Source organism: Falco naumanni, chromosome Z, assembly GCF_017639655.2.
Source record: "Falco naumanni isolate bFalNau1 chromosome Z, bFalNau1.pat, whole genome shotgun sequence".
In the NCBI taxonomy this organism is placed as follows: domain Eukaryota; kingdom Metazoa; phylum Chordata; class Aves; order Falconiformes; family Falconidae; genus Falco; species Falco naumanni.
The window spans coordinates 85,669,875-85,692,584 of record NC_054080.1 but is presented as its reverse complement, the minus strand read 5'-3'; the positions used below and the strand labels follow the sequence as shown (position 1 = coordinate 85,692,584).

At 38.4% G+C, this 22,710-nt stretch overlaps 1 protein-coding gene across 4 annotated transcripts in view; it reads right to left on the bottom strand.

The window, feature by feature from the left end:
* WDR7 (WD repeat domain 7) overlaps positions 1–22,710 on the bottom strand; it is a 142,030-nt gene that overhangs the window by 112,463 nt on the left and 6,857 nt on the right. For 3 of the 4 annotated variants that reach the window (XM_040580958.1, XM_040580957.1, XM_040580956.1), the window contains exons 2-11: positions 14,754–14,925; positions 13,446–13,552; positions 10,234–10,312; positions 9,531–9,705; positions 7,615–7,691; positions 4,443–4,562; positions 4,094–4,239; positions 2,929–3,031; positions 1,799–1,940; positions 1,012–1,260 (exon numbers count right to left, since the gene is read on the bottom strand). In XM_040580958.1, the coding sequence (XP_040436892.1) occupies positions 1,012–1,260; positions 1,799–1,940; positions 2,929–3,031; positions 4,094–4,239; positions 4,443–4,562; positions 7,615–7,691; positions 9,531–9,705; positions 10,234–10,312; positions 13,446–13,552; positions 14,754–14,912 (1,357 nt within the window). In that variant the 5' untranslated portion in view covers positions 14,913–14,925. The remainder of the gene's footprint in view (positions 1–1,011; positions 1,261–1,798; positions 1,941–2,928; positions 3,032–4,093; positions 4,240–4,442; positions 4,563–7,614; positions 7,692–9,530; positions 9,706–10,233; positions 10,313–13,445; positions 13,553–14,753; positions 14,926–22,710) is intronic. The other variant, XM_040580955.1, reaches the window with a different exon arrangement.

Genomic DNA, 22,710 nt, shown 5'->3' with positions numbered 1-22,710 from the left:
ATGAAGAAAAAGACAATATTTGTAGAAAGTTATACAAAGTAACTCATATAATGGAAACAGCACAACTAACAGCCTTGTATATAACTGACAAGCTCGTATGTGTATTTCCAGAAAAATATTTACATGATTTAGCAACACTTAGAAACATCAAAACCCAAATATTTTTTTGCAGCTATGATCACAAAAGTATTAAAACAACAACATCTGGAACAGAAATATACAAGAGCAGGCCAACCTATAGCAGGCAACTAACTACACAATATAGAAGAAGGAATTCTCTGTTAGATGTATGATTTTCCCAAGGAGCTCTTCACAGGCACACTAATAACCCAGCTGAGCACAGTGCCCAGGATGATTCTGAAGAGACAGGAGATGTCCCTCACCATATCTTTGCTACTGCATCTTAAAAACCCAGGAGAAATATTCAAGCCTTTCCCTGTTGTGGCACTTTGACCCTGGCTGGAGGCCAGGTGCCCACCAAAGCTGCTCCATCACCACCCTCCTCGGCTGGGCAGGGAAGAGAAAACGTAACAAAAGGCTCCCAGGTCAATATAAAGACTGGGTTAGATAACTCTCAGCAATCGCCATCACAGGCAAAATAAACTAATTTCCCCAAGTCAAGTGTACTACCAATCAAATCCATTAGGATAACGAGAAATAAAACCAAATCTTAAAAAAACCCCACAGTTAAGACCTTCTTCCCAGGCTTAGCTTCACTCCCCATTTTTTCTCCCTCCTCCTGCCAGCAGTGCAGGGGGACGGGGAATGGGGTTTATGGTCAGTTCATGACATACTGTATCTCCTGCTCCTTCCTCCTAATTGATGCAAGCTGGCTTACTTAGGTTTCTCGTTACATAATCAAGCATCAGAATTGTTAAGAAAACTGTTATATGAATTCTATCTGTAAAAGGACTTAATGCTCACTTTGTGAATCTATTTCTTACTTCACGGTATCTCATGACAGGTGCACAGGGTAATCCAACTGTGCTTTTCAAAAGCTTACTTGCATACCTCTCCTGAGCATATGCTCTCCTTGCAGCAGCTGAACTACAGCAGTTTGTGTTGCTGGCACAATAACAATGCTTCCATCTTCACGTCCACAAACCAAACGCCCATGTGCTGGGATATACACGCTGGCTGTAACTTTAAGTGGTTCATTGATGTTTGGTATTAAGCTTAGTTGGTCTATAATCCCAGCAGGGCGAGGAGTAAGTTTATCAAAAGCTTCCTGGAGGGATATTGAAGTTGTTGTTTGCAGTCCTGTTTAAAAAGAAAAGAAGGAAGGGGTGAGGTGAGAGGAGGATTAAAAATAAAAATAAAAAAAATAATCAAGAACAGACGTTATAAATGCTTTTCTGAAAAGATCTTGAAGTTTAAATACACCGTATCACAACACTTTGAACAAAGTAAAAGGCACATACTGGAGATAAATTCACTAACTACGTAAGTGAAGCTACAGCAACACATGAAAACGGTATATGTGGAAACTAGAAAAATATATGATTTAAGCTACAAGAAGAAGTTGCACAAGCAGACAGCAATGGCCATAGCTAGCATTTGGAATGAAGCAGTCAAAGCTAAAAACCTGAAAAATATTCAGAGTAAATTAAGCTTTTGATCATTTATGAAAAAATTAAGTTACTATAACTCTTACAAGAAACTAACAATTAAAAAACCCCAAACAACTTCATGGATCTGTAGGAAAAGCAGCAGCACTTAATCCAGTAACAAAATGCGTAACAAAAAAACTAGACACCCCCATTAAAAGACTTGCAACAAGACTGACAATTAAGTATACCTTTTGCACTACCTTGCTGTTCAAGAGTATCAGGCACACTCCAAATACACAGTCTCCCTGAAGAGTCTCCTTGGATTAACAGTTTATAGGAAAACTCCCTATGTCCACAGAAGAATCGAGTAACTGGAGGACATATTAGCAGCTGTTAAAAAAGATAAATTAACAACTTCTGAATACACGTAAACCATGTACTAACCTCAAAATTTACTTTCCCCACATAATCCACTGTACTTTACAAAGAAGCAGGACAAAAACTAGCTACTTCATGCTTTATCTTTCTTACAGGACAAAGAATAAATACAGCAATACTAATCAGAAGAAACTGTGGTTACTTAGAAAATAAGGTTTAGGGGAGAGGAAAAAAGATTTTTGTATATATTTGGTTTTGTTCTAAATATTCATATTTAGAATAATTTTTATATGTGTGTGTGCATATTCTAAAATTGTTAACATTCTAACTGCAAAGGCGAGCTGAAATTACACTACTCAGTGAGGAACATGGTCCACAACAGAAGCAAAAAAGTTTTAGTATCTATTGACAACATAAAGAAAAAAAAAAGAAATAGTTAAGTGTTTCAATATCCAAATTTGGCAACAGATTAAACTGTTAAGATAAAAAAAGTGTTTCCTACAATAGTCTTGTAATAATAGCATTTATAAATCAGACAGTTGCTCATAGGTAGAAGTAGTGCTAGATACATCATACAGCAGTCCTAGATGTATTAGTTTATAGCAGATACAGTTCACAGCATGATATAAAAATGAAGCACAGCTCAAAAAAGACCTTGTCTACAAAATCTTGTTTTCTTTACTTTGGAAGGATTTAAACTTTCCAATTCAAAGCTGTGATTCCAAAGGCTCTTGCTCAGCTACTGCCTAATTACAATGCACATCATGAGTTGACTTCTAATTCTCCAGGTACTGATGAAAGATAAACTGTCAGTACATAGAAACTGAAGTTTCACTTGACCAGAGACTAACCTCTGTATTTATCAGACAAAACAGCAGAGAAATCGCACTGTCTGCTCTAGGAAAAGAAGAAATCCTAAAAGCCTAACTTTGGAAACATGTTTCAATTCTCTAAAGGAGAAACACAGTTCATAAAAAAACTCATTAAAAATATATTTTACCTGTTTATCTGCTCTGTCCAACACACTGTACAATAAAGGTGGAATTAAATTTTCTACTGCTTTCCCCACATCTCTGCGAAATGAATCACTAGCTGGTAGACAGCTAGGGTTTAAGAGAAAGGAGTAAAAATCCTTGTATTAGTAGAGTGACTGACTACAGCACTAGCTAACTAAGTAATACTAAGCAAAATCAACCCCCAAGCCTTTAAACATTACATTTTATCCAGTTGTTATACAGTGTATAGCACAATTGTTACTCTAATTTTAATGTACAGGATATGCTTTGTCAATTAATAACTGCTCCAAACGTGTCAAGCTCATTCCCCCCACACATTCAGAACTGAAGGAAAAAAGAATGAAGGAAACCTGGCTTTAGGTCTGTTTTGGACTTCAATACATCTGGCCTCAGACTCACCCAAAACACACCAGACCCAAGGATTCCTCTGACAGATCACAAGACAGATCTGCTCCCATCCTTGTACTCTAATCACATAAGAGGGTGAGAAAGGAGTTCTCGCATGATTTATGTGAGAATATTCAAGAATCTCCAAGACAAAACCTCATCTCCACCCAGAACAAAGAAGTGTTTGCATGTCATCAGGATATCAGAAGAAAAGCTTTTGATTTTACTTTGGTTATTCTACATTTATTTAACCTCTTGGATATCTAATTTTAAATAAATTTTACTTTTTCACATTTATGTGCACAAACTCAGCTGTTCATGCCTTCCCTTAATGGTCTAAAAAAGTACTCTGTCAGAATAATACAATCATCATTTACATTCCACTCCATATAGCAAAAATAATTTCTTCCTTATCTGGACATCATTAAGGTAATACTTGAATTATATTTTAATTTATGACACTTTTTCCACAGCAAAACACACCTCTTCCCAACACTCAGCTCCATTAGGAAGTGAAAAAGAGTTAGTGTCATATCAGAAAATAGTGAAGCAATCTTGGCTGAGGCAATCTAAGTTACTAAGCATTCCTTCAATGTCATACATTTAGGGGACACACTTTAAAATACGCTCACAGAATACTGGTTTTTGCAACATCCATATGCTCTTGTAACAAAACAAAAAGCCAAAGACACTCAGTATTTCTTCACAGTTGCTCATGGTTTTATCTCAAAAAATAAATGGGAGTATCTCATTGTTGAGTACCTGGCTGGTAATTTATATATGAAGCTTTGTCCATCTTCTGTCCATACAATCACTTTATCAGCTGACACAAAGTCACCACCAGTCCAGGTCTGATCGTTTTCACTGGGGACTGAACATAAGAGGGAATAATCTCCAGCATCAAAAACCTGAAAAGAAACAGAGAAGTCTGTTGTCATTAACCAATTACAGATTAAAATGCCCAGACAGCAGCTAATTTCAGTTTCAATGTAGACATGTTAAAAGGACTTAGAGCACCTTGATCTAAAGGTCTTACTAGCAATTTAATTAAATCAGCTTCTACTGTGAAAAGTGAAAAGCAGCCAGGTGTTGTTCAGCTAGCTTGCCTTACCCTCCAGTATTTGGAACACACTACCAGCAACGACCGCTGGGTAAACGCACAGAAAGAAATGCTTTGACAGTTTTGACAATAAATAGGTTTTGACTCCTCTTCAAATACTGGTGTTGTATCCTAAAAACAAACAAACACACACAACATTAACTGCTTTTAATTTAAAATTACAAATCTGAAATTAAATGGTGCCATTATTACCTTCTGTAATAACATCATCTTCAAGAAAGGCATTTCTATGGTTTTAAATTTGCTCAAGTCATGAGCTTGTCAGTGTTTTATTTTGATACTCCTATGGGCATATCACATCTTAAATTCCATCTTCCCTGTGACAGTCAAGTCAGCAGACTCTGTCACAAATACAAGAGTAGCAAATGTGCAGAAAAGCAGAACTGAAGAAGTGATAGGTAAGAAATTGGCTTGTAGAGGCAGACAAAAATGACGCTGACAGAAGGTTATCACTTTCATTTAGAGAACATATGTACATAGCCATAATCAGGTGCAAGTATTGACCAGCACAGCAGTGGAGGCAGAGTGCCAGACTGCTGAATACACAAGACTTCCCTTCCTCATTCCACTAGCATGCTCACACCTCAAAGTTTTCAGCTGTAGACTGACCCCTGGCCAGAGGTTAAGATTCAGTCACTGCTGACCATGTTCTTCTGACGTTCAATCTAGTACTCTCAGATAGCATGGGTTCTTAACCATTTGGCCAAACGCCCTCCACCGAGTGCCAGTACCAGACTGATCTATGACATCGATGCTGTACCTTAATTCATCTGGGCCCACCTCAATGCAAAATTTTCTCTTCTGGTTGTACTGACGGTGGTCGCTGCTAACCTGTCCAGATCCAGAACACACATGAACTAGCTGCCAAACTAATCCTCATTTTGACTGACTGTCCCTCTTCCCTGTGACTTGGGATACCTACCTTGAAGGAAGGAGGGACAACCATGCCATTCATCATCTGAACAGTTTAGCTGACAGTTGTAAAAACCTGGCTGAAACAATGGAAGGCTGCAGATGCCCTGCTGCAGGTATGAACAGGAGACTTACAGAGAGCCCTCTGCAATGCCAGTCACTTCAACAGATTTCACAGAGCCCTCCACTTTCATAATAAATTACCTTATCGTGACAGGGCAGACAAAAATCAGGATAGCCAGGCAATTAAGGCAGAAGTGAGGACTCAGATGTCCTAGATCACAGCTTTTTACTCTGTTACAGACCTCTGGGATTTTCCTGAAATGTTATTTCCTTGTCTTCAAGACGTGAAATAAGCATTCTGTCCTACACAGAAACCATTTAAGTGCTCAGTGTGACAGCAACCTGCATCTGAAACTGAGAGTCTCTACAAAGAGAAATTAGATAACAAGGAAATACCCAGCTGATTTTTTTTTCCCCTGCTCAAATTGGACTTAGGAACATGACAGAGACCATGTGATGGAAAAGGGACTATGCTGTTTCATAAGACACCAGAAGGCCAACTTCTAAGGAAAAACCAAACACTTATAGCAGATCTTATTCTATTATTCCTTGTAAGAAGATCTGCAAGAGCATGTGGTATCCTCTTTCGTCACTTAAGTCTACAAATTCACCAGCTGGACAGATTAGTGGTGCCTATTTAGTATCATCACTGTCAGTGAATTACACTGCATCCAGACATCAGCTGAAACTAAGCAGATTCAGCCCACAGTTCATTCTTTCAAGGTTCCCCATACCCCAAAATAGACTAGACTGTGATAAGCTCCTGTTTAGTTAGGCATTTGCATTTCTTACTTTTATAATAGCCAATACTCTTCACTGGTGCTTTTTTTTTTTTTTTTAAAAAGTGTAACTGTTAAATGTGATGTTAGCTATATGACAAGGGTTTCCAGAAAATTCTTTGAGAGCAAACAATTTTGTCAAGTTTGAAACTATGAAACAAAGAAACAAGAATACCACCTCTGTCCCCTGATGGGGTTAAAAGCAAGGTCTTCCAAGCTAATGCAAATCATATTGCTTTTGCATTATAAATATCCTGGAAATAAACAAGTTCATCAAAAAATAGTTCATTTACATAACACAAGGTTATTTTCCATAGTTGCTGAACATCTATAGTAAGGTGTATCTTTTACAAGAGGTTTCTGTGAATACCTAATTTGCGACGAGACATGTAGCAAATCTCCTTTAAGACTTTTATTCCTTAGTACACAGGAAGGCAAGAACTGCCAAATAACAGGGAGCTATAGCAATCCCTAATAATGAATATTTGTAAAAAAACTATTCCTGGCTCAGCAGACCCTTCAGGCATCTTCCCATCTCACTTATCTTTCTCAAAGAAAACGCCAAATTGAATAATAAATTTTAACAATAAATACTAAATTTAATAACAATATACTATGATATAATAAACTATAATGAAAATTGTTAAAAGCACAGATATTTTAAGAGCATAAGAAATGCAGTTGGAGAACTTAATCTTAAAAAAAATGAAGTACTGTGATAAAGTAATTTCTATAATGCCACCACCACATTAAAAGGCACACACTTCCCTTATGCAGTACAGGGCAAACTTTCACTCTGACTTATTTCTTCTATCTGTACTATACACAGTCAACATGTATTTAGCAGCAGCATCTCTTTCAACTAGCAACTACTTATACTGCAAACTCTTGCATAGGTAAGTTCTGCCTGTACTGAATAAAGTTATGCATGCAGTACAGCATCCGTATCAGTTTGGAAAGTTACACATTAGTGCAGCAATCTCTGTTACTAAATGCTCTTTGGAACTCAAAACTCCTGTGGAAGGTAGTACAAGATGACTTCACGAAAGAATAGGACTTTTAAAAAGGAGAGAAAAATTAAAAGAAAAACATTTGTGTATTAACAAGAACATTTGTATATTAATACAAATCATTACATGGTACAAGTTAAAAAAAGGATCTGTAGAATTCTGAGATTATTCTACTCTTAATTTTGAAATTAATTCTGAGTCAAACATGAGAAAGATTAGGAGTTCTGCTGATAACCTGAAGAATCAGTAAAGCAGGATTAAAGTTGATTTTCAAATGGCAAAGAGGAAGAAAACCGTAATACCATTAGGTAAGTAGCTGAAAGAACAGGGAACAGAATTACTAGAAGTTCCTCCTTCATCTCAACAGGAAATATCATTAATTCAGAAGCCTTTGTTTACCTGCATCCGACTAACTTCAGAGGTTATTATCCATACTTTCAGGATGCCTGTCACTGAAACTGCTACAACAGTATCCTCTGGGGAAAAACAAACATTAGGCTGATGAGTACAAGGACATCTTCATTTTGTGGCGCATTTGTGCATATCTGAGTACAAAAATATACTGAGAGTACCTCAACATTATAAGTTTACCAAAACATTCCTGAAGTGTTGCTTCAGAATCAAACATTTATCTGCAAAGTGGTATTCCAGAAGCACATATGCATACATATACACAGATTCCATGGTTGTGTTTACATCTCTCAATTAATACTCAGGGCTCAAATTAAATGGGGAGGAAGGGAAGTCACAGTTGCTTCTAGTACTGCTATCAGACGTTGCAGGTTGTCCCATCACTCTCCCCCAAAGGCAAGGTGTTACTCTCCCAAAAAGAGAGATTTGTTGCTTATGCCTAGCTGTTTGCCCACACCAGCCTGTAAGGATGCTGAAGTTTAAAGGGAAGCACACTCCAGTTATACAGCTGCCCACACATCTCTTGGCTGCGGGCTCCCAAAGGGCATCTTTGCAAAATTACTCCATGAGAGTTATTACCTTCACAAAAAATCGAAGTGTATCAAGTGCTAGCTGAACTTCCTAGACATTCCTGTTCCTACCAGACAAGTCTGGTGTGAGACCAAAATCCAGGGAGTAATTTCTTGATTACAATGTTAAAAGCGATTACAAAACAAAAAATAAAAATAAAGGTAGTATCAGGAAACAATACCAGATTTCAATTCCAGTTGTTTCAGCAACTTAGATGATGTGGGGAGAGCAATGCAGCTTTCCCACTCCAGGATGCTGGGAACACCCAGTTTACAACTGCTGTGAGCCTAACTAGAGATAGAAGCCTCTCCTTTTATTAGGATCTTCTTCCTTAGCGTTCCCTAAACCTCTTAGGAATTATAGTCTCCACAACAGTAAAACCTGAATGAGACACCCCTCTGCCTCAGCCGCCAGAATTTAAAGCCTAGCAAACTAACACAAAGTAGCAGAGCAAAACAGAGTGTGGACAGGTATCACCGCAAACCATGTCAACTAATTCACCACTGAACACAAGCCTACTTGGCATACCTCTCCACTATACTGACTGTCATCGCTTTCAGAAGTTCCTCCCTCTACAGTCTTCAGATTTTTAAACCCTACTGCATACTTTAATCAGCACATTCCTTAAACACATTTCCTACAATAATACCTTTGAAAGTGTTATGACAGCGTTTTTTATAAAGCTACTAATCACAAGAAATACTCATAATACGTATATATCTTGTCAAAAATTATAATGTATAGCTTGCCAAATACTCTTGATGTATACTACACATCTTCCTTCAGTGTCATGCCAGTTTTCTGGCTCTCGCTGTCAAAGTACTCTGCAGAACTCCTCAGTTCTTGAAAAGAAAATAAGTTATCACCCTAGTGAAACACTTTCATACACTGTGGAAAAAAAACAACAAACCACTCTTCCTGTAGGAAGGTTCTTTGTCCTTCAGGTTTCAGCGCATGCACACACTGAAGATGACAGAACCGAAACTATTCACTAGGCGAGCCTGGATCCTGCCAAGTGCACACACAGAGTGATTTGGCTAGATTTTAGGTTTGGTTGATGAGAAAGCAGTTACATTTTAGCCAGAGCCAAAACTCCCATTTAATACTGTCCCAGAGACAATACTGCGTAGATACTGAACTATCCTCTTTTCCTGGGACTAGAAACAACTACATATACTTTGCTTTCTGGAAAGGTTTGGAAAGCTTGCTGCGTGTTGCCCAAGATCACAAGTAGTAACATACTAGTTCCTTCCCAGGTTCTTGAAAAATTTGAAAAACAAAGTGCTTCTCTTACAGGCAGGCAAAGCTGTAATAAAAGCAAAAAAAATAATTACCTTGTGTTCTATTGGATTGAATGATAGTCATGGAGCTGATCCAGTCAGGAGATATCTTTGATAATAAAGAATAAAGAACTTCAAGGCTGGTAGCATCCACAACAAGAATTTCTGGATAATGTCCATGGCATAATAGCCTCCCTTCACGCTGAGTCCCAACTGTAAACTGATAGAACTAAATGGATATTAACAAAATACAGAAATTATACTCTGTGAGACATACCATTTCATTTCTAATAAATCCCGTAATTTTATAAATATATTCTAAAGCATAGCTATATGTTTAAACATTGCTACTCTGCATTGATGAGGGGAGCTGTTTGCAGAGTTACCTTCCCAAGGCAATCCTTACCCCATACACTTAGCTCCTATAGCTGACAGGAGCCTGGCTCAGCCTTCCCTGCCAAGACCATCCTCATGCTCCCATCTCCCCTGGCAGTACTCCTCTGAAAACACTCTCCTTTTCCTCCTTACTTTCCAGCCTCTCTCATTAAATATGATACATTTTTTCAAATGCTGAAGCACAGCACAGATTTTCCAGCCCTAGGGCATTTGATGACACAGCATAAACTATTTATGAGACACTTCAGTATGCGTATGTCGTCATTATCAAGCTTAAAAAGAAACAAAATAGCCTTGTTTTGATAATTAATCTATAGTTATCCAGACTTCGCAATATAGAATAGGACCTCCAAGTACTAACCTGTATGCCAGTATGCGTACAGGCTAGTTTAGTAAACTCTATGCATCTCCCGTCATTCACGTCCCACAGACACATCTCCCTAAAATACAAAAGGCAGATTAAAACCACACAGAAAATATTTCAGTCTTCCAAGCGTTTTAAAAAAAAAAAAAAAATTTACATTGGGAGAAACTCAACTATTTGAACCTTTTGTTAGTGACTATATGAATTGTATTTAGATAAGGGAAACTCAAAATCAATTTGAATTTCCAGTCCTTCTATCTGAGTCTACACAACCTCTTCTTCCCTTCAAAGATAAAGGAAAACAATTGAAATGCCAAGGTTCACCACAATCAATAAAATAAACACAAGTAAGTAACCGAGAATTTCTCACTTCTCTCACAAATGTTTCAAGCCATTAATACCCTTCTACTGCACCCGTTAAGTCACCCAAAGATTAGCTTGCCTTCCCCCCATTTGTGAGGAAAGAAACAGTATTACAGAACTGTGTCAGACAGCAGCGAATGCTGCAGGTCTTTCTGAGGGCCTAGGCTGTTAAGAAGTAGAAGCATCACCTGGTACTGTTCAGCACTGAACAACAAATCATAAACAGTACCAGTAGGTACTCTCTGACTTGTCTTATAAGCAAAGATTAGTTACCTGTATAAATTCATTCAAATTAGCAGGCATTTACCCCAATTACAGTATTTAAAATAATAGAAATAGCTTGCTTTAAAATTTTATACGAAAATTTAATCATAACAGAACCTGTCAGCTGCTTTCTCTCCTTTTATCAGATACATAATTTCACAATGAAAACATATTTTGGTTCTAAATCCAAAGGCAAAAGATTACTTAGTATTGAAATCAGTGCAAGGAAAAAATATAAAGTTTTGACACATTCTAGTCTTGACTCCCATGTTAAAAAAGGTTATGCAGTTATATTGTTTCCTGCTTTTTCCAGACAAAAACCTTCTTTATTTTATTGGGATACATCACAGACCTATACCTGGCCAGCTACATTTATACAGGCAGAGGTTAAGGCATTTCTTCCTCAACCCCATCTCAACAACCAAATAGGCCTCAGCCTGGAGGACCATCTTCTGGTAAACAGCCTTTTAAAAACAAATAAAACAAAAAAACCCAGACTCACAAACTTCTTTTTCCTTTTATAAACTTGTTTTGCATAACGGAGAAGTCTGTCATTCAAACAGTAAGTTCTGTACATGAATGAAAAATCAACTCTCAAAAACAGACTGACGCTTTGGGAAGAAATACCTTTGCAAATACTTTCAAGTTAAATATTTCACCTAATGAAAGACAACTGAACTAAAAATGCTACATCTGCAAAGCAAACTTTGAAAAGGCAAAGTGGAAAGGCATGTTTTAAAAACAAGTTACGCATACCAGATTAAATCTAAACCTTCACTAGTTTAAGAAGGAATATTATGATGTGTAATCACAACTTCTTCCCAAAATACTGTTAAGTATGGAATAAAAGTAACTGTCTCCACAAGAAGAGCTAATCCATTTTAAACCTATACTGTACCACAATATGTAGCACTCCCTGTGCTGTTAAGACTCAAGAAAAAGATGCTCAAAATCAGCAGTATTATGAGATGCCTGCCATAGGACCGAAGTGAAGGGCAACCCATCTTGTTGAATGCAAGGCCATGGAGGAAGACTATTCGTTTGTTACTGAAATGCTTGTACCTCTGCTCAGAAACGCAGAAGCTATCCCAGGCTTTTGATAACAACAGTAGTTAGTCCCACTCCCTGAACCAAAACTAGATTCATATTCTGGGGTGGGGGGAAGCTCCTGCCTTCCAGAACGACACTATCAGAACAAGAAGTACATGGTCCGTTTCCTAGACTGCTGGTAATGAGGACTCTTACATATTGCCAACCAGAGTAGGAGTGTGGATACAGGGAATGCATCCTCCCCACTCGCAGGGGCTGGCCTGGGCTCATGGCCAATTCTGCTAAGTCACTGTCTGGCCTTGAAGGCCTTCTGAGAAAGCACTGGAAGCTGTCTTGACAGGGGCTCACTGTCTCTGCAAGCTCTTTAAGCCGGATCCTCTTCCCTGTCCTGCCTGAGCTATGCTGTGCTGCCCACCTGGCTGCACCAGCCTGGCCCCCAGCTCCAGAGGGGCATGGGAGAGAAGCTCTCCGTAGCATAGAAGGGAACTGAATTCAGACAGCAAAAGCTACAGCATGAAACCACAGCAGAACAAGTCATTTAGCCAGCTGGAAGTGCTTGCCCAGTGGAGGACAGTTGGTTACCAAAAATCCTGCACTCAGCCTGAGGCAGAGGATGGGAAGGAGAAGAGGTGAGGCAGGAAATAACACATGTGAGTTATGAGTGACAAAACTAGTTGGCCCCAAAGCTTTGACCTGTAGTTTGTCAAACTGTGTATCTTTTCAATAAATTAGCCCAAAATATGAGTGTATAAAGTATATTTTATTTAAAACTTGCAGATGATTGTGCTCTTTTTTCTTTAAATTACCTGACTGCATTCACTGATGATGTCAATTGCATGAGAAATCCTTCCCCTTCCCCCTAAACAGTTGCTCTGATTAGTAAATAAAACCACTCAAGAAATAAAATGTATTTGCTGGCATATTTTTTTCTTAAGGATAAACATGAAACACTGCAACAGAAATATAGATAAATTGTGTAACAGATTTCCAAGTTTTGAGGTATGTATTAGTAATCATTTCCTGCCAAGGAGCTACACTACAACTCAAGCGTGTTTTCACTCAAGAAACAGATCTTGGATAAGCAGAGAAAAAGGAGCAAAACATGGATCTACTGTCAACTGACCTGACAAACTCATACAAGCAAAAAGATGACAGAAGTGGCAGAAGTGCCTCAACTGAAGGAAACAATGTCATGCATCTCACTGCCCATCCAAACTTAAATTGCATCCAGTGTTCCACATATTGCTTTACATACACCCGCGTGGCATCCTGCTGCTGACTCCCAAGATACACGAGGTATCAGAAGCCGCCCTCCAGGATCTCTGGTACTTCCCTATGCTCCTTTCAGGCCACAAAACCAAAATTCACACCACACTCACTATCTACAGTGGAGACATCCCACCATTTGCAATATCTACAGATGTTTTATTAAGTCAAAAAATACCATGTATGTAAACAACCTGATCTCTCCTCTACCCTCAATTTCCATTCTTTAACAGATCTGCATATTAATAAATCCTCAGGAAACTCACCCGCTTTCTGATGCACTCACTATGTATTGCTTTTCTCTGGAAGCAGAGGCCTTTGATAAACAAGTAATTGAGGCTGTATGACCAAACAACAGAGCTCTGGGATTAATCTAGAATCAGGGAAATAAAATGTCAAGTAAAAACAATATAGGCAATAAAAACAATATTACTTAACCAGAATACACATACTCTAGATTTCCATTTTATATATTATATAAATACATGTGTTAAAATATATATGCACACACATTTAATTAGGATAGCAGCAGATATACAGTCTTGAAAGAGTTCACACAGAATGCTGCTACAATACGTGAGGAAAAAAGAAGTTTCTACCTAACAAAGCAAATTGGAGGGAAGGAGCATTTTGCATCAAACTCATGCTATCGATATTCATAATCTGAATTCAGACCAATTTGAATGAAAAAAAGTAATTGCTTTGTACTGCGACAACAGTTCCTCTCCCAATCAAGTACAGTTCACAACCCTATATATTCATAAATAACTTGATATCAAGTCCATGCATAGATTGAAGATAAAAAACCCTTGCCCTTTATTTGTCCTTTCTAGAAAGAACTAGTTGCTTTCTCTTGTTCTTTCTTTTTAAATATACCAGATATAAACATAATTTATGGGGGTAACTCACAGACATTGAGATTTTTAGGTATTCAGTATAAACTTTTCCTGAAGCATGCTGCCCTTTTTTTTAATTTTTTTTTTTTATATATAATAAAGGATTGTTTTGCTATTCCATTCCAAGAGTTTAAAATTCTTAATATCAAGGCAAAGTGTGAGTTCATATTCAAAACAGAAGCTTGCAGATTTCAACCCCAGGGCCACTACTGGCATAGAACAATTAATCATCAACCTATATCTCTGCTACTAGCCTTTCTTCTCTTTCAGTTTTCACAGAAAAAAAAAAAAAGTTGAATAAAATAACCTTAGGAAGTCCTCTGATGACTGGAATCTGTTTTCAAAAAACAGTATTAAGCAGCTAAACTTGGAAGTAACAACTAGTTTAGAGTAGCTCCAGAAAAGAGGAAGTAATTACTTTAAAAATTTACTGCAGGAACAGCAAAAAAGTTCAAGAGCATAAACCTCTCCTTCTAATCTGAAGTACTCGCTACAGGAAGCATGTAGTGTCAACCCAGGCCTCACGAGAGGGAGGAAGAAAGGACAAGCAAAGAGGGTGTAGAAAGAACTGAAGACCAGAATGGCTATTATCATATGGAAGAACAAGAATCACACTGGCAACAATGATACACGCTTCAAACACAAAGCAAGTTAAGATTATATGGACTTTAGTCTCACCTCTAAATCCAAAGAAAGGTCCCAGAGACATATTTGCCCATCGTGGCATCCCGTGACGATCATTGAGGCATCCTCCATGAGCAGCAGGGTGGATATGCAGTGCGTGGGGGCCCTACGGCCCCACAGGACAATGGGTAAAACAAGGCTGTTTCCTGCCATTTTGCTCTCACACCTGTCAATTTAATCAAAATAATAAATATTAGGTCTCAGCAGGTCTAAAGTAACTTCATACACATGTTATACAAAAGAAACATAGTAACTATATATGTCATTCTTCAAGTAAGTTACAGTATACAATCTCACCTCTCCTCATCAGGGAATATGTTCATCTTCACATACAGATTAAATAACGTTCTTCAAACAGTCACTCAAAAAATACAGTACCCTGTGGTAATATTACAACTTCACAACTTTGATTTCTTACACATTTTGCAAAAGACAATTTTCAAAGTGGCATTTCCCTACACCTATAGGTACCAACCAACAAAACCTCTACATACAGAGGTAATTTTGTGAAAATCACTCTTCTTAGAATAATTTTGAAGTAACAAATGTGGAGCTGCAGCAGCTATTATATGTTTGATAGACAAGTTCATCCCCATTTGCAAATGCAACTACATTTAGTCAAAAATAGGCTCTGGAGCCTTCTACAAACAACTACACACTTTTCAAAAATCCTGTTCTGTTACAACAGGGTCATGTCAACACAGCTTTTTTAAATAGATAGTTGTGTTGGAATATATAGCATCCTGCATCAGGTGAAATCAGAGTTAGAAACCATTTTCAAGGTTAATGTCATTCCTTAATTTATACTGTTACTCTGGTAGTTCATACCACCTCACACACACATCTAAAGAGGCTAACCAAACAAAAGCTAATTAGAAATTGCCTAATTAAGATATACAAGTTAGTTTCAAACCTTTCAGTTTCTGGTTTCTAGGCCTGAGTGGTAAATGTTTTCAAAGCATCACTTCTCTAATATCAGTGCCTTTGATGGCAGGCAGAGCCACATGCAAGCAAAAGCCGCTTAGATGGGGCGATGAAAAAGGAAATTAGAACATGCAAGGCAAAAGATGTGGTTTGGGGGGGAAAAAAATAATCTTTACTAGCACTATCAATGCTATTTGGAACTAAAGAAAGCTAGGAAAGAAAGAAGCACAGCAAGTACAGGCCACTTCTTACGCTCTCTCATTTCTCCACTGCTGCCAAGTCCCACGAGCTGGATCCCAGACAGGAACAGAAGGGATTTAGAGACTGAGACTTGACAAGCAGGCACTGACTTAGTCCTGTGACCCCCTGTGCTATGGCACTTCAGAATCCATGGTGTCGCCTTTTACTCAATAAAGGCTGATTTTATTTATTCTGCACAAAAGCTGACAGCCCCGTGTAACCCAGTCATTTTGATGTTGCTGATTTTGTGAGAACTGACCCCCCTTCTCCCTCCCCAGTATCCACAAGCCCTTGAGCACCAGCCCCACTGACCCCAAGCCAGCTCCAAGCTGCAGAGCGAAGGGCTGTCCCATGGGCTGGCCACAGGTCCCACGAGGGGAGTGTGGCACGGCGCCACAACAAGCAGGCTGCTGGGGAGCCTTGCCTCATGCCTGAAACCCAGGGCAAGGGAAAAAAACCCCACAAGTAAAACTCGGTGGCACCGCAGTATGACTGTGGCTAGATGTGCTGACTCAGCAGATCTGACAATTTTCGTGAAGTTCATCTGTGGACCTAAATTTTTTTTTCTCTTTTTCTCCTGTTTCTTTTTAAGAGTTAGTTTGTATTGAAATAGAAAGCCACAACTGACCAGCTTCTTCCAACAGAAGAGCCTGCTGACGAACTACAGCAGCACTAGATGTGCTTATAGAACAACCAAAGGTAGTTTCGATCACCATGATTTGTCACGAGTCAGATTCTGGCCACTACCCAACATGAAACAGAAGCAACACTATCTTCATAGCAACATTTAGTATCTTCGAAGCATATTGACAAAAATCTCTCCATGTTTCTTGTATCTGTCACAAAACCAAAATTTTCTTAATGATTGGGAGAGAACAACAAATGTGTTTGAATCATAACTTCAGAGAGAAAAACATCATACAAACTCAAGTTGTAGTAATAAAAAAACAGTTAGGAGGATTAGCACAAGATTTAAACACCAAAACAAACCACTGTTTTTGTTAGCAACATTCTGAGCTTGCCAACCACTTGAATGTTTTATAATGTACGATCCTTGAATCCGAGTTTGCTTATACTGAACTTGTCGGTGCATTGTCAGTTCTCCGGCTGGGCCAGGGTGGATGCAAGCAGCTGTGCTGGGGGGCTGTCTGCCTGCACCCCAGTGACAGGGCACACCAGACAGGCCAGGGCAGGAAAAGGAACCCTTAACTAAAACACTTTATTTTGCTTTCCAAGTAGCCAACTGAGCTCATGCTTGCTTTGAGTACACTTTTGGGGTATATTTGGCATTTAATAAATAAAAATGCTAGAATTTAAGTTATATTTCAATTGTACCAATGGCAAGTTTATGTAAGACATACACAAGATCCATCCCAGTTACTACTACTCTCTCATAAACAACCATGTAACCATCAGGCTGAGAAAATACATCCAGAATGACTGATGTTTTCTTAACTGGTATCTTACTCTGGATTCAAGCAGAGCTGTAGGAGTTACGCTACTTCACTGCAGTAACAGTTTGAGTCATGGGAAGTTACTGCTTGAAGCACTGTGATAAATGAACAGGTGAAATGGTTGTGTTAAATAAACACTCCTTATGTATTACCTTGCGGGGATTTATGTTCTGAACTTAACACAGCTCAAACTACAGCAGAATTTCTGATGTAGAGAAGTATAAACACACCAAACGCAGGCAGGAGTCACCAAGGAAATTTTTCAAAAACACGTATTTTCCTGTCTTTCTATGGATACATACATATTCTTCTAGCTTGAGCAATCCAGCAACATTTGCATTTGCTCACAGATATGTAAACCTATTTTACAGCACTTCAGAAGAGGGAAACAATTCTGAATTATGACAGAGGGAAAATAAAGGTCATCCTGAATCTAAAGGTTCATTACAACTCCACTTCCACTTCCCCACTGCGGTAACCACAGTTTCCCCTGTGTCCCCATGGTACTCCAATCAGACAACCAACAAACTAGCAGAGTCACACTGACCCACTGCACAGCTGCTGCCAGACACCACAACACAATCTCATTGGCCCTTTTTCCAAAGGAGGCACAAGCATGAGCTGCAGATTTCCATGGAAGTCGTGGAACCTCAATTTAATAATCTTCAGTTCCACTGAAAGCTATCGTTCGAGGTTTAATGTCACTCCTTTGAGCCAAACTCAGATTTGCTATAAAGAGGCAACCACAGAGATCCTGCTTGCACCAAAAATGAACTTGACTTTTTGATCTTACATTGCCCTGGGTACTCCCAGTGGTGACTCCCACAACACTTAAACAAGTACTTTCTGCATCAAAAATATCCTTTATTTAAAAACACTGTGTTTTTTTACTATACTACATGGCATTCAACATAAATTAATGTCATCTCTCATCTGTATAAAAACAATTTCTTCAAGAATTTTTTTTATTAATTTTGACAACTTCTGCCTATATTCCTACTGCAAATAAACTCAGCAGCCAGAGAAATCGAACATGATAATGTACATGGAAAAATGGGGGAAGGGAAGACAGCAAGAACAGAATAATGAATAGCTAAGTATTACAAACTGTAAAACAGCTTACAGGGCTAGCTGGGCACACCAAGCCTCAGACTTCGGAAAAGTGAGAGATGCATTGTGCTTTTTCACAAAATTCGTATCATAAAAACAGTAATATCACTTACTATGACATGCTATTTTATGCCAACTCATTTCTTCCATCCCATTCCACTATCTTCATTCAGAACTATTTTATTAAGAGCTGTTATTTACTGAGCAAGAATAAATAAAGAGCAACAATTAAGCATTTAAACTATTGCAATACACTACAAGCTACACTGAAACTAGCAGTTGCAAAACACACCTGTAAATGTAGTGTTAATTGTTATGTAATGCTGGATCAATTGTTCTGTCTGGCTGATCACGATACAGAGCCACAAAATAGTTGAAAAAAGTTAAAGAATACAGTGACCCTACTAAAGAGCTATGATTCCAAAAATCACTTAATTTACGGTGAAATAATCAGAACTATATACTGAAAAACAAACATGAAGTCTTCAGATGCAATACAAAAAAATGCAAACAACAACAAAAAATAATCTCCAAAACCAAAGAAAAATACCTATTTAATCATTTTACCACCCGATTTTTATAATTAAATAAAAAAAAAGACACACTGGGAAAGGTGGGGAGAGATGGGAAGTTCTTTGCTTTATATATATTAAAGAACTTGAACACCAATCAAGGTAAAGCATTCTTTACAAAGTGCTCTTCCCTCACTACCTACAAAAAGCTCCCTTCGGCAACTCCACCACAATGGACTAGAAATGCAAAACTATGCCCAAACTAGTCCTGAAAGATGCTACAGCCACAGCCCTGCAGGTACCACACACAGTGCATTCCTCTCACCCCCCCTGGCTAGAAGGCACACAGATTTAGGAGCGATCTCAAAAACACTAGTTTGATCAGAGTTCCTCCAAGTTGTTGTTTTTTTTTCTATGGCTGTAAATCATATTTGATCATCAGTGTAATCTATGAACTAAATTTTAATGGTTAATAAAGCAATCCACCAATAGTTTCAGAGCTGAAAAATCTAGGAGTAAAAATGCCGACTAGCAACATAAAAATCTCATTTCTTTCATTTCCTATTGCTCCCAGTTGAGGGACAAAATCACAGTATTTACATGTCACTTCATTGTGTCAATGATGCAAACAGCTGCACTTTTGAATAAATATAGAAGCTCCCCTACCACGGCACAAAATTGTTCCTTGAAACTTTGCAGTCAGTTTAATGCTCTACCAAACTACTTATAAAAACGGTAAAAATCAGCAAGACTATAAATACATACTTAAGCTGAATTTTCAAGTGGAATGCATAGGACATAACAACATACAAAAGTATTAGCACATATAAGTAACCTAAGGTATTTTACATTTTCCATGCAGAAAAACATGAAAGCATTGAAAACATTAACAGCAAAATACTTTCTAGAAGCATACAGATATTCACATTTCCAAACTTTTATCTAAGAGAAAGAGAATTCTTATTTTCTATCTAGTAGAATATCAGTACTAGTAAGATCTAGTATTAAGCCTTGGAAGAGAGAGCAAAAAGAAAAACTACCTCTTTCCTTCTAGTTTTTTATTATGGTACCGCAACGCCTTCATTAAAAACTTCATTTTCAGAAAATACCACAAGCTCATTTTAACAGCTGAAGAATTCAATCTACAAAGAACAACCCTTCTCTATCATTGGCGAACACTGAATACATCCCCTGCAAAAACCAAAACTCACTTACTGTCTGTAAACAATCAATAATTTTTTTTTTGCATCAATGATGACAAACTACAGTGGCAAATAAACACTGTTCCATTGACAAATGGTCAAAAAGCACGCAGTGAATCATTACAAAAGAATTCCCACATTCTAATTATTTATAACTCTCCAGAATGAACTGTTTTTGCAGAAAAGGGAACTGGAAAATGGAAACATCAAACTGAGTAGAGCTCTTCCTGCTTAATCCCAGGGTATTAAGTTTTTGTCTATCACTTCCACAAGTGCCAGAACCCCAGTTTCCTTCCCACAAACATACAATAAAAGAATGGGTTTGTGTTATTGCACATATGTAGGGGCGTGTGTGTATGTACACATACATACATACATATATATAAAAGAGCATACTTGCATTTATTTTGCTTTATTTCAAATTACCCATCAGAGACAAATACACAGCTGGAGGTATATGGCAAAATACCTTCCTGAAAAGACCTGAGAGACATTCTCTGCCACGCAAGAAAGAATCTTTCCCCTCCCTCCTGCTTTTTCATAAGGTAAGAGTTGCAGCGCAAAACACAGCACCACTGTCATTTGCAGTGCGTTAGGAAGTTATTTCCACTCACATCTTTGGAGTCACAAAGCCCCTCTTCTTCAGTTGCTTTCCATAACCCGGATAGGTGCCACTTAGTATCCCAAGCTATAGAGTCTCTTGTATTCCCTCTAAATAATGCTGGCTGTTCTGTTCACCACCTATGGCAGATAAACCACTACACACGCCCCTAAGCCGCCATCTCTTTGAAGATGTACCCAAACATCCAGAGCAGCAAGGCATGCTTCACCAGACACAATGACCAGTAAAACATAAAATAGAAGTGTTCATTTTTTTTCATTCAAACTAAAGTATCTTAGATCTCCAGTACAGCCTCGTAATCCTTCCTCTTCTTGACTTGCGGGCTACAGCCTTGCTGATAGAGCCCAGCACGTGATGCTTGGCCACAGGACACAGCTTCTGATTGACCGGGATGCCCAGCTCCTTTCCTGCAAAGCTGCTGTCAAGCCCACTGTCCCCCAGCCTATGTGCTGTTTCAGATGCTGGACTTTCCACAGAGCTTCCCCCCCATCACCACAATGTTCCAAACACACCACATCAGCCACTGTCTGGTCCTATGGATTTTTATCTTCCCCATGAAAAACAAGGTAAAAATGGCACAGAGTACTTCAGCCTTCTTCGCACTTTTATTACTAGGTCCACTGTATCACCAAAATATAAACCAGTTAGAGTTATAGACACGTACATCTCAGTTATGTCCTTTGTATTTAAAGAGACCGTGATTCTTTAGATTAGCAGATGATAAAAAAATAGTTAAAAATAATATGCTAATCTGGTAGTGACTCTTTCAAGTGCCCTGCTTAAAGCTGGCATTTAGGCAAATTTCATAAACTGGGATAAATTCCTATTTGAGTAAAGCTATTAAACTGATTTATTAAGTACAATGTATTAAAAACTGAATAAAGACTCACATAAACATCTTTATCAAGCCATAGTCCCCTAAACACTAACCAGCACTTTCAGGACTAGTAAGCTATGGTAAACTACTCACAGCTAACTTGCTGAACCAAATTACAATCACAAATCATAAGAGTCATTTCAAATCAAAGTATGATGATGAAGTTGCAAAGCAGATGCATAGAAAATTGTAAACAGTAGGTCATTGTTCAGTGTAATCAGGGTAGCACAGCCACAGGTATGAAGACAAAGGTCAGGCACACGGTCAGAGCTTTGTAACAACTGTTTCTGTAACAGATTATAAAGTGTTCTATAGCAGCCTTCCTCGGCCTGTATACAAACTGTTCCTGAAACAGGAACATTGGCAGTCTCCTCAAGTTTTCCCACAACTTTCAGTCACGATGGGAAGCCTCAAGACCTCATTAAACCTTGTAAGCCTCAAGTTATTTACCCTGAAAGAGCATCCATAGTAAGGATTTTCACAGCGAGAAAAAGCACCCGAACAAAATGTATTTATGGTAGGAAGCCCAGCAGCTAGGGAGAGCAACTCCTCCCCTCTCCATTGCCCGGGGACAATAAAACCAGATTCCTTTCATGCCTGTCACTAGCAAGTGGATGTAATCCTCTAGCTGGTAGTATTTCCATGCCCTGTGTGCAGGGAAACAGTTGCTGCCCGTATGGCATCTGATGCACCTGTAGATTTCCTTGTCCTCGTATATTTCAGTGGGTAAATATATGAGGAAAGGTTTAAGAAGAAGCAGGAATAATGATGTTGCAGACCACACAAGTAGAAAACAAAGTTAAAAGAGAAGAAGGAAGAACAGAACACAGGATTGGAGGTGTATCTTCTGGTTCTCTCTCCTGGAGACAACTAATGTCATCCTTCAGAATATGTCTTTTGACCAAACACACTACCCAATTCATTTTATCTCCTGATGACTTTGACAGCACAGATGAGGCAGACAGAAGCACAGATTTTCACCTCTTATGGCATTAAGCCCTTACAGTTTG